The 12,779-nt window shown below is 42.3% G+C and overlaps 1 protein-coding gene across 1 annotated transcript in view; it reads left to right on the forward strand.

Moving 5' to 3' along the window:
• ITGA1 (integrin subunit alpha 1) overlaps window positions 1–12,779 on the forward strand; it is a 91,437-nt gene that overhangs the window by 57,277 nt on the left and 21,381 nt on the right. Inside the window, exons 12-21 of the mRNA XM_066613849.1 lie at window positions 827–969; window positions 1,981–2,124; window positions 3,169–3,426; window positions 4,330–4,460; window positions 5,545–5,705; window positions 5,967–6,103; window positions 8,015–8,125; window positions 9,745–9,830; window positions 10,439–10,574; window positions 11,448–11,528. Of these exons, the coding sequence (XP_066469946.1) occupies window positions 827–969; window positions 1,981–2,124; window positions 3,169–3,426; window positions 4,330–4,460; window positions 5,545–5,705; window positions 5,967–6,103; window positions 8,015–8,125; window positions 9,745–9,830; window positions 10,439–10,574; window positions 11,448–11,528 (1,388 nt within the window). The remainder of the gene's footprint in view (window positions 1–826; window positions 970–1,980; window positions 2,125–3,168; window positions 3,427–4,329; window positions 4,461–5,544; window positions 5,706–5,966; window positions 6,104–8,014; window positions 8,126–9,744; window positions 9,831–10,438; window positions 10,575–11,447; window positions 11,529–12,779) is intronic.

Raw genomic sequence — 12,779 nt, forward strand, 5'->3', positions numbered from 1 at the left:
AAAAATCTACCTCTTCCTCAGCCGCTCACAGCCCACTTGCTCTGCCAACTCCCCCTAGGCTCCTCCCATATGAACACCCTGCTGTATCATAATAACACCTAATTGGCTCTCGGAACAGTCAGTCTCATTGGTCAGTTTTGAGTTAAGAAAATCCAGTTTTTGTTATATAAGCAGTTGTGTTTTTATTTTCTGGTTATTTTGCTCTAATGGTTGATAGAACATTATCAAATTGACATGGTTTGTTTCATTGCATTCATTGCATTCTGCATTAAATTCCACATCAAATGGTATATAACATGATGGTATTTTTTGAAAATACCAAGGTTTTCACAATCTTGGCCACTCGTGTCAAGCTCAGGTTGTTGCCCTCCCCCCAAGCTTGTTGCCCATGCAATTGCTACCTCCTGCACCTCCTTAGCTATGCCACTGTATCCTAGTCTTGTTACAAGTCGCACTTCCTAGCTGGTGAGAGAATCGTTTCTATCACTTGTTAGATTATACTACCCTAGGGTAGTTCATATGTATTGCTGCTATCCATCACCCTAAATTACCTCATAGGTTTGTTGTGAGAGTAAAATAAGCTGAAACTCATGTATCCTACCATGGATTTGATGGGACAGAGTGCATATGCAAATGTGATGAAAAAAATATGGCAGCTATGCTTGTCTCCTCTGCTTTAAGTTCAGGTATAATCCTATGAAATGGACAATTTATCCACCTTGATCTAGGAGAAAGAAATTTATGCAAGATTTGTTGTAAAGAGCACAAGAAGTTGCAAAAAAACCCAATTTGAATGAATACTGTATCTCCAATTATTTTATTATAGGTTATATGGTAAATTCAGCCTCAGTCCCTGGAGATGTGCTATACATTGCTGGCCAACCTCGCTATAATCACACAGGTCAAGTAATCATTTATAGAATGAGTGATGGGAATATAGAAATACTTCAGCGACTAAGTGGAGAACAAGTAAGTGTTATGTTGCTATTGAAACACAGCTATGGTGTGCTATGCCCGGCACATCCATGAGGTAGGCTGAGGCTGTTGCCTTAGGCAGAAGATTGCTGCGGCTATCACTGCTACCTGCCTCAGCTTCCTCCACAGTTGCAACTCCTACGTTTTCTGGATTTAAACAGGAATTTGGGACTGCAGAGGAAGAGGAAATGAGAGTGGGGGTGGAATGTTGTTTTCCAAGTTCTAGGCTGATGCTTTCCTCTCCTCCACACTTCCTCTTCTGCTCCATTCTTCTCTTCCTTTTCAAATTCCAGGAGCACAGGTGCCAGCCCTCCCTTCTACTTCCTTCCTTTTTAAAAAAAACTTTGCCTAGCAAAATAGAGAGGGAGGTGTCAGGCTGGATTAGTATGGAAAGCTTTCGGCAGCAGCAAATCACTGCAGCTGAAGGCTCATAATTACAGCATGGATACATATACTATCACCAAACTGAATTCTATAATACAGAAGCTCCCCTACTTAAGAACAGTCAACTTAGAGCCCAATCCTATCCAACTTTCCAGCACTGATGCAGCCGTGCCAACAAGGCATATGTTGTATCCTATGGTGGGGGCGGGGGACAGTCACAGAGGCCTCCTCAAGGTAAGGGAACATTTGTTCCCTTACCTGAGGGCTACATTGTGGCTAAATCGGTGCTGGAAAGTTGGATAGGGTTGGACCCTTAAGAACTTTCAAGATACAACTTGCCTGGCTAATGTCCATAGATGGATATTATTCCAGCCAGCTTATTCCAGTCAGTCCCAATAAGCCCTGTTAGCCCACTTCTCAAGGTAAGACCACACAGTTAAGAGTACTATACTGTAGATGACCTGTAAATACTTCTTAATTATTTTTCACATGTTCACTAGTCTCTGCTCTTAGAAACAGAACATGGTATTATCTCTGGAGCTTAACCAGTTTTTAAGTAGAGAAGCTTCGGTACACAACTATTGCAAATGTGTGATTGGATAATATATTGTCCGTTTGCAGATTGGATCCTATTTTGGCAGCGTTATCACAACTATTGACATCGACAAAGACACATTTACTGATGTTCTTCTAGTGGGAGCACCAATGTACATGGGGACTGAAAAAGAAGAACAAGGCAAGGTGTATGTTTATACCTTAAACAAGGTAATGATGCTGGAAGAGTAACCAATAGAGATGATCTGGGATGGAATTCAAACTCTAGGTTAGCGTCAACCGAGAAAAACTACCAAAGGATTTACAGCTTGTGCTGCTGGAGTCAGGAGCATTCAGTAAATGGCTGAAGCATTTGCTTGGAGTAGTGGACCAGGGCAGACAGCAAATGAGGGGGATGCCCTTCACCCACCTAGTACCTCCCCTAGCCCACTGCCTGACCAGCCACTGCACCATCTTATTCATGCATGTTCTCCTTGTGATAACATGTGGCAAGTGATAAGAGGTTAGGGAGGCTTACCTCCTCCTTCATCTCTGCCATCTCCATAATCCAGGACTTCTCAAACTAGGGTGTCAAGACGCCCCAGCCTGAGGGCCCTGAACTCTGCCCCCTTAAGAGGCAGGGTAGGGGGGAGGTAGCAATGCTGTCCCCAGCATCGCATCACTCAGGGGGCTGCAGGGACTGGCATGAACTTACCAGTTCCTGCAGCAGCATCATGGGGGTGCAGGGAGCCCTGTGCGAGTGTCTGCAGCGCTCCCCAGCCTTTTAAAAATAAAAGCGGAGCAATCGCACTCCATTTCCAATTTTGCAGAGGTGGAGCACAATTGCTGAGCTTTCACTTTTGAAGTGAAAACCCCTCTGCCTTCCCCACTCCCCTGCAAACTCCCAGAGAGTTTGAAAACCACTGGGTATAATCCTTTTCCTGAACTCTCCTAAGGTTCTCCCCACCCAGCCACTTAGGAGTAGCAAAGGAGGAGGAGGAGGATGGTGCAGTGAAATCTGTCCTGGCATGGGGGGAGGGGATGCTGGTTTGCACACTAGTAAGGGTTGCTGGAGTGTGTGTTGGAACAGGAGTTGCTGGTACATGGGGGTTGTTTACCTCTGTGTATACATGCTGTGGGAGTGGACAGTGGAATTTTGGGAGGGTGGCGGAATATGGTGCCATTTTAGGAGGTGGATTGGTTTGAGCTCTCCCTGAGCACTTGTAATCTAAAATAGATAGAAATCCATTGTTTGACATTTCCTTTTTTTCACAGAAAACATTTGAATATCAGATGACTCTTGAACCTGTAAAGCAGACATGCTGTTCGCTGTTGAAGCACAGGGCCTGTACGAAGCACAACAAGAATGAGCCTTGTGGGGCTCGTTTTGGCACCTCAATTGCCCCGGTAAAGGACCTCAACCTGGATGGGTATAATGATATAGTCATTGGTGCTCCTCTAGAAGATGACCATCGAGGAGCTGTGTATGTTTACCACGGTCATGGAAACACGATAAAGAAAGAGTATGCACAGGTAAGGAATAATCTAATATTATTGTTCAGGAACAAGGACAAGAATCCTTGACCAGGGACCTACTATATCCGTGGCGGTTTGGTTCTGGATTCCACGCAGATACCAAAAAACATGGATGCTCAAGTTTGCAGATAAAATGGTGTAAAATTGCATAAATGGTGTAAAATTGTGTAAATGAAATGCGAAAGCTGGAGAGAGATCTGTAAAATGGCAGGAGCAGAATATAAACAGAGTATGTGGAATTATTTTTTTTCTGAATACATTTTCAGTACGTAGGTGGTTAAAATCACTTATACAGGACCCATGGATTTGGAGGGCCCACTGTATTTAATTTCAAAACAAAAGATAGAATTAAAGTCACTCTGTCTGGAGTTGAATTTTGAGGTTAATTTATACATTAGTAAAGGTCCAAAATTTGATGGATGTCAATCTGCTATTGACTATGTTCACATATGAAAGCAAACATTCATCACGTTTGAGGTATTTATTGTATTTTATATATTTTGATTTTTTTTTTTAAATTGATGTTTGAGGATCTGAAAATTAGATGCATACCATATACCATACCATACCATACTTATACCATAGTCTTTCAAGACTGAAGGTTGCCAACCACCACCAGTATCTTCAGGAGTGATTCTGAATTCACTGGTGATGATTGTTACTTTTATTTTATTTAAACTACTCCAAGAGTATTTAAGTAAAATTATTGAGATGAGTGGTACCTACAGTCCAGGTTTTAGAGATAGCCTGTCTCTAAATGCCAGGCACAAGGAGTGGCAATCATGTTGTCTTGAGCGCTCCCTGAGACACAGGAAGCTAAGCTAGATCGGCCCTTGGCCTGATCTAGCAGGGCTCTTCTTATATTAGTTGACCATAATAAAGATATTGTGCTTTTTACAGCGCATTGCTTCAGGTGGAGATGGGGAAAAGATGAAATTTTTTGGCCAAGCTATACATGGTGAAATGGATTTAAATGGAGATGGATTGACAGATGTCACCATTGGAGGTCTTGGTGGGGCAGCCCTCTTTTGGTATGTACATTCACTTTAAGGGACAATTTAGAGTCTATTACCTATAATAGTCTCACGAAATAAAAATCTGACTTGAAGAGTAACTTAATAAAACAGTAACACAACATTTTTTATTTTTTATTTTACTTTGCAAGTCTAACTGACTGTAGGAATGGGTGCTATATATGGGCCTGGGCAGATCAACACACATTTATTTTTACAGCAACAGAAGTTACTATTTCCTTCTGGTCTCTCTTCTTCCCTGCATCCTCCTTTCCCGACCTGCTCCAACCATCTCTGCTTCAGTTGGGTTGGGCCAGGAAGAACCGGGTAGCATCATCCCCATCACAGCAGCAGGACAGGTAGAATAATCTTCAAGGCCAAGTAGCATTTGCCATATTGTGAAGTATGACCAGTAGTACATGTACAACTAATGGAAGGTTATTGTTGCCTCCTGGTCTCTCTTCCTCCCTGTATCCTCCTTTCCTGACCTACTCCAACAGATATACTGGTCAGGATCTTGAAGTCTACTTTGAGGATGCCCAAGAGCTTAGGCAAGTCCAATGTGAAATTTTAGTTTTCCCATTTGAACACTGCATCCTCCTGCTTCATCACAAACAGCATCTTAAATCCTGCTGTTTCATTTTATGCAGTGATGTAGCTAAGCCAGGGCCAATAGGGTCCATTGCCCACCCCCATGGTGGAGTGGTAGTTTCCCACTGTCTCTGCTTGGGAGAGGGAGTGACAGTGCATACTCTGGTTGTATGGCAAACATTGCAAAATCTGCCCACTTGTCTGCCCACCCTTGTCCCCATATGACTTCAAATAGAGCAGTTTTTGAGGCCAGGGCCATGCATGTGTGAAGGTGGAGATAACTGTGCAGGTGTGGGGGTGATGTGATGACATGGGGGGACTCATTGCATCACCCAGCCCCCAGCTATGCTACTGATTTTACATTGACTGTTCTTCAAGAAACACGGGTTCAAAATTTATCAGGATGTCAACAAAGTCATATGTTCTTTGGACTCAAGCCACTACGTTGTAAAATGATAAAAGTTAATTACTATTGTCTAATTTTTTTTTCCACTCATGTGAATATTTTTAGGGCTCGAGATGTTGCTGAAGTAAATGCTTCCATGAAATTCACACCCAGCACAATTAACATCCAGAAGATAAATGGCACACAAAAACAAACTGTATCTATCAATGCCACAATTTGTTTCAAAGTTCAATTAAAATCAAAAGAAGATATAATGAATGATACAGGTAAGTAGACAATATCCAGATTTATTAAGATTTTTGTCTGTGTATTATCTGCATTCATAAACTGGAGCAAAACACTTGCTTTTCAGCAGTTTCTTGGACGATAGCAGTTACCTTGGACAGAGGCATTACTTGTGCTTCTCTTGCTACCCCTTCTTTAGAATACCTGAAAGTCGCCAGAAACCATCAAAGAAAATGGTAGGGAAAGAGGCAGACTTCATAAAGAACTAGAAATAAAATGGACTGTTCCTGTTTTCTTCCTAGATATCCAATACTGGCTTACACTTGATGCCCAAAGAAAGTTGTCTCGGAGCCTTTTCACAGAAAACCAAGAACGGAAGATCCAAACAAATATCACAGTCAAAGGGTCAGAATGCATTAAGCATAACTTCTACATGTTGGCAAGTAAATCATATAAAGTGGCTTTCTTCCCACCCCCTGATATTAGAACTGATATTTCTAATTACTTTTTATTGCATAAATGTCAATCTAACTTGTTCCTGCATTCAAGGGTAATGCTGGGTATACTGCATTCAAAGGCATACTGTATGCTGTACTGCTTCATGTAGAATCCAGCATCCAAATAGCTTGCTCAAGTGAAAAGCAGATCAATCTGCCTCCTCGACTTGCTCTTCATTTAGCTTCCTTAAAGCCAGAAGTGCAGGACTTCTGACTTTACTTACAGGGACAGTATGTGTCACCCCTTTAAATAAAACCTGAAGTCTCAGTGGCATCACTAGAGTTTGCAGCACCTGGTGCAGGGGCCAGCCCGTCACCCCCATGGTGGACCTCCTCCCATGCAGTGGGTGGGGCAATGTCCCAGGTGGTGGGCATGGCGATATACCATTGCTCCATCCCTGCTGGGTTTTTGGCTAGAAATTTGGATACAATAGAGGTATTTCAACGTAGTTTACTTCATTGCATTCTGCATGAAATTACACATCGTTTGATATATAACATGATGTTATTATTTGAAAATGCAAAGATTTTAAAAATGTTGGCGAGTAGTGGTGTCACTCCCCACCTGGTGTGGCCTCTACCCCTTGCTGCACCCCCTACAAAACCACTGCTGAGAAGCATGGTAAGGAACTTTTCTACAGCACCATGGCACAGATGGCACCTGAAGTGTTGGCTTGGGGCAGCACTCCAAGCTGTGCCACCCCCTTATTGATTTATAATTTTGTCAGTTGCTGCTGCTGCTTGGGGCATACAATAGTTTGTATGAAAGCAGTAATTTAAATATGCCGGATTCTTACTTTATAGTTGGCTGTGGGGTTACAGGTACTACTCATCAGCAGCAGCTGGGGTCCAAAGGCAACCATCAGTGTCTTTTCAGCCACTTTCTCTCCTACCACAAATCTTTTCCATCACCCCATGAAGCTATCTCTGAAGACTGTGGGACCCTCTGGAGCAGCGTTACATTAGGCACAAAGAACTCCCACCATAAGGGACGATCAGCCCCCCAAAGCCTTCCTGGGCATGAATGGGCCTCTTTGGATCTTACCAACACAAATCCATTATTCGATGACTGAGTGTCAGCCGTGATCCTCAAGTGCTGGGAACTATCTTTCATTCTTATCAGAGCAGGCACACCATATTCCAGGTTCCAAACTTCTAAAATCCCACCAGATTTTGTGACCTAGTGCAGGCCGCATGCGAGGTGGAATATGAATGGAAATAACTGAGGGGGTGCATTCAGTGAACACTGGGCTATGGCATATAGCCTGTCACTTCAGGGTAAGCAAAAGAAATACAAAGTGGAGATTATAAGAGAAAAGGATAAATCATTAATATGTGGCTTAGTAAGGCTCTAAGGTAGTGGTCCCAAACTTCTCCTCAGAAGTCTTTGTGGAGGTGGGGAGAAGGCAGGGGCACAATCCCCAGGATCCTGCAGGATCCGACGAAAACCGTAAGTCACTATTTTTTCAGTATTTTCAGCCATTTGAAGGCATGGGGAACCCCCAGAGGTCCTCCAGGACCCACAGTAAGTTTTAGAAAATGAACCCTCTATCCCCAACAGCAGCGCAGTCCTGGGGATCGTGTCACTGCCTTCTCCACTTCCCTTCCCCTTAAAGGGAAAGGGATGGTGTTTCTCAGGCTGGTGGATCACAGCCTACCAGTTTGGGAACCACTGCTCTAAAGGTTATGGACTTAGAAAATTGTGCTAGTTGGTCAATGTAGATTGCCAAAAGAGTATAGGAAATCCATATAAACAAGAGCCAATCAGGGTTTCTAATACATGTTTTTGTAGACATCTGTGCTATTAGAACAGAAAAAGTTGCAATGATTGCTTTGCTCTGCTTTGCTTCTAGGGCAAGCCTGACTTTCGTGATTCTGTAAAGGTTTTGTTGGAGTTCAACTTCTCTGATCCAGAGAATGGCCCCATTCTTGATAGCACTCTGCCAAACTCAATATCTGAATATGTAAGTTCTGACGACATGGAAAGTGTGATACTTAGACCACTGTTAAGTATTTAGGATAAAAGTCAGTCTCGCAGAGTTCAGCACAAAGCTCCACTGTTCAGTTCACAACAGGAAGGGAGGCCAAAAGATAAGCAAGCTATTCAGGGTTCCAGCTTTCGCAAGCAAACTGAAGTTCATTGCATTGGTTTGTAGTTCAGATTGAGTAGAACATGGTAGTTCAAGGGTCCTGACTAAGATCCAGACTACATGTTACATAGAGTGAAGTGGGAGAATTCAGGATTGTACCATTTCAAGTGACACCTTCTAGATAAGGAGAACATATTTTTGACTCTTCCCCTTTTTAAACACTTCCTACACGTGTTCCAACATAGCCATCATACCAATATTCTAGCTCCCAACATGCAGGGAGTCTTTTTACTTGGGGATCAAAAATATGTATCCCTCCACTCTGCAGTCTGAAGTTGTACAGTCCAGAATTCTACCATTTCATTCTGTATAACTTGGGACCCGATTTATATTTAGGATTGCAAACCCTCCAGAACTGACCTCAAATTTCCAGGAATCTGCCTCCAGCAATTTCTTTCTTTACATCAGGTGAAAGAACAAATAAACAAAACATTTCCAGGAATAGCTTCAATCTGAGTTGGCAACCCCATTTAGACAAGATACTGACCCATACCTTCCTTCTGCATGTGCCTGGTCATATTTAAACACACTTCCCACATACTGACGCATACCATCCTTCTGCATGTGCCTGATCATATTTAAACACACTTCCCACATTTGCTTATCCATTCACATGTTAAAATAAAGATGCCAGCAGCATGCCTTCCCGGTCCACTGATCACTGGAGTGCTAACATTACATGGTAATGGGCGAACATGCTTTGTAAGTACATTTCAACTTGACCAGGCACGCAAAAAAGCATTAAGGGCCTTTTTGTGTCCTGTATAAACCACTTGTAGAACATTTCCCCTTTAAAAGGGAATTGGACAAATTTCTGGAGGAAAAATCCATCATGGGTTTACAAGCCATGATGTGTATGTGCAACCTCCTGATTTTAGAAATGGGCTATGTCAGAATGCCAGATGCAAGGGAGGGTACCAGGATGAGGTCTCTTGTTATCTGGTGTGCTCCCTGGGGCATTTGGTGGGGCGCTGTGAGATACAGGAAGCTGGACTAGATGGGCCTATGGCCTGATTCAGCGGGGCTGTTCTTATATAGAGCTGTGTGTCAGTTCTTTATAAACCTGAGAGTGCCACTCTCCAGTGCCACTCTCCTACCATTAAATATCCAGTTGGCCATCTCAGAAGGCAGCACACAACTGTAGCTCTTTCCCCCAGCTTACTTTATGATCCCAGCATGTCCATTATCTAATCAGTCTCTCCTGTTACCACCTCATTCTCCTCTTGTTCTACCTCTATTTCCTTCCAAGATATATTTGTATCAGCTGGAGTTATTGGCAATAAGGCTATAAGTTTGTATGGAAAACATGTTACAATAAGTTTATGGGTAGTGAATAGATCCCTCGATAATGCAAACCAAGGGTTCAAGAAAGAAGAGGTTGATGGTTGCATGATGTGTAGCCCTTCTTTTATAGATTAAAAAATGCCTTGCAGATCCCTTTCACAAAAGATTGTGGAAACAAGGAAAAATGTATTACCGACTTACAGCTGACTGCCAACACAAGCATATCAGGAAACAGGTAACATGACGTGAAATTGCATTATCATGTATCTAAATTCCTGTCTTAATTTTTTTTAAAAATGTGTTTACTATAATTGATTATATAATAATAATTAGTGCCTGCAAACCCAAGAACCAGGACAAATCTCCAAAACCTATCAGAATCTCCTTATCAGCTACTACATAAATTACACAGGCCTGCAAAATTGAGGGTTGGAAAAGTTTTTCCCAAATGTTATGGTGGTTTGATATGAATTTGGGGTGCTGATTCCAAAAATGGCATCCATTTTGCCCTACCACATCTAGTTTTGGAGATATAGTATAGCCTCATTAGTGAATGGTTCAAGCAGCTTCCTCATGAGGAAGCCATGGTATAGGCTATGCCGTGTCTCCAAAACTAGATGTGACAGGGCAAATGGATGCCATTTTTTGAATCAGCACCCCAAATATATCCAGGAATTGGTGTAACATTTAAGGAAGCAAAATGTGTGTTGGCCTGTGTTATGTACCAGATGTTTCCTCCATCATGTACCATTCAATATCCATGAAATCTATGTAATAAGATAAGCCAGAGCTATTTTTTAAAAGAGTTATTATCTAAAATTATTTTCTTTTGCATTTTTACAGTTTTTCTCCATTCACGGTCAAATCAAACAATGAAAAATTTACAATGCATCTGTTTGTGTGGAACAAAAAGGACAGTGCTTACAATACTAGAGTCCTCATTCAGCATTCTCCAAATATTATTTTCGTTGGGATTGAGGTACAGTTACTTACCAATTGTCAGCAAGTTGATTGGAGATAGCAGACCATGTTCATTTGCTCAGGTTCAGTGTTTATGGGTATCAATTATAGTTTAGTTGCTGGGATTCCCATGGGTGAGATTATTTCTCTTCATCCTAGGTCAGGGGTGCCCAAACCCCAACCCGGGGGCCACTTGCGGTCCTCGGGGGCTCCCAATCCAGCCTGCGGGGAGCCCCCAGTCTCCAATGAGCCTCTGGCCTCTGGAGACTTGCTGAAGCCTGTGCTGGCCTGACGCAACTGCTCTCAGCGTGAGGACGACTGTTCAACATCTCATGTGAGCTGTGGGACGACGGCTCCCTCCACTACCTGCAGTTTCACATCTGTGATGCAGCAGTGGCAGCGTAGGAAAGGCTGGCCTTGCCTTGTGCAAGGCCTTTTATAGGCCTTGAGCTACTGCAAGACCTTCATTCATTCATATAAGTTCCATCTCTAATAAATTCATTTATGTAAATTTATTCAAATTGTAAATGTAAATTAATTCTTTTTTTTCCTGGCACCTGACACAGTGTCAGAGAGATGATGTGGCCCTCCTGCCAAAATGTTTGGGCACCCCTGTCCTAGGTGGATGTTGACCTTTTCTCTACACACAGGTCAACTTAAGTGGCCGAAGACATGTTGGTCAGTATCTCAGTCTACCCTACCTTTCAGGGTAGATGATCTTGCATGCACCACAATGGGTCTTTAGAGGAAGAAGAGAATATAAATTTACTATGAGTGCATGATAATAATTGGATCTTGTGTCAGGTCTTACTGCTTTAAGTAATTTTTTTTTAATTCTCAAAACAAGCTACACATTGAGAGTAAAGTGTTATTTTTATCATTTTATATCCAGAAAATACAAAAAGATAGCTGTGAATCTGAGCAAAATATCACCTGTAGAGTGGGCTACCCCTTCCTGAGACCTGGAGAGAAGGTAAGATGTTGTGAGTAAAACTGCTTTGCTTAATTATATGTTTATAGTGTCAGAAATTTCCCTCCCCCCCCCTTTTTTTAAGGATGTTTGGCCCTCTGGTCCCTTCATGCAATAATACTTCGAAAGTTACTTAATATCCTCAGAGATATTAATAACCAATATGTCACTTTGCTGGGACAAAAGTGTGACCCAGTGGACAGATGCTGGGTCACACTTTTGCAGTCCAACTCAATTAATCCAGTTTATTGTGTGTTTTCATATCACTATAATGGATTATAATGATCATTTAAGCCTGAGAAGATAGGAAGAAAAGCTACACTTATTAATCCTGTTGCATATATTGACCGTGAGAATCTAGTATCTAGCAGTATTGCTTTCCTCCTGGTTGGTATGTGTGGTGTTTCTGAACTGTGAGTTATATGGCTGGGATACAGGAAGTGCCTCTGCTACAGCACTGAGCAAATATTTTGTGATGTTTGTCTTGGATATGACTTTGGAGCTCTGACTGTGCCAGAATTGGAATCTTGTGAATCCCAGCACCATGCTGAAGAGCTTGGGAACATAAACAGCAGTCTGTAGAGTGGTCAAAGTACCTGCAGGGAGCATTCTGTAGCCAGTGTGTTTATTTATTGTTAATCCTAGAGTCAGAAAGGGTCCAGTTGCAGAAGTCAGAGAACCATGAATTAATCTCCTTGGAATCGGGTCAGAAGCAGCTGTCTCCCACCATGTATATCTGCAGGATGAGCTGGTTTATACCAAAGATATCTGGATCCATGACTTCCTCTATCACTGGGAGATGTCATTACAAATCTTAGAAATATGCACCCTAATTTACAGGCTAGTGGTATGGGGACCATGGTGAGGCAGGGAGCTTTAGAACAGGGGCTGGCAATTTACCCAATGGTAAATTGGGTGGGAGGTTTTGCCTCCCAAGTCAAGCTCCACATGGGCCACTTTCAAGTGCTCAGCAATCCAGAAGTTCAGTGGTAAGGTGAAGATGTTACCACCAGCCCCTTTAAAGATGTCCAGCCCCTTTAAAGAAAAAGATGCTGACCCCTGCATTAGAACTTTAGAACTACAGTTCTAACCCTGATTCTGCCATTTTCCAACCCCTATTGTGCTATTGTTCACTCTCTGCCCCCTTTGTACTATTTAAAAAAGAAAAGAAAAAATCCTGAACTAGTTTATGCATTCTTGGTAACATTAAGTTTGATCTTTGTGTACTCTTTGTGATACCCTGCTAACTGGGTA

This window comes from Tiliqua scincoides, chromosome 2, assembly GCF_035046505.1.
Source record: "Tiliqua scincoides isolate rTilSci1 chromosome 2, rTilSci1.hap2, whole genome shotgun sequence".
Lineage (NCBI taxonomy): Eukaryota > Metazoa > Chordata > Lepidosauria > Squamata > Scincidae > Tiliqua > Tiliqua scincoides.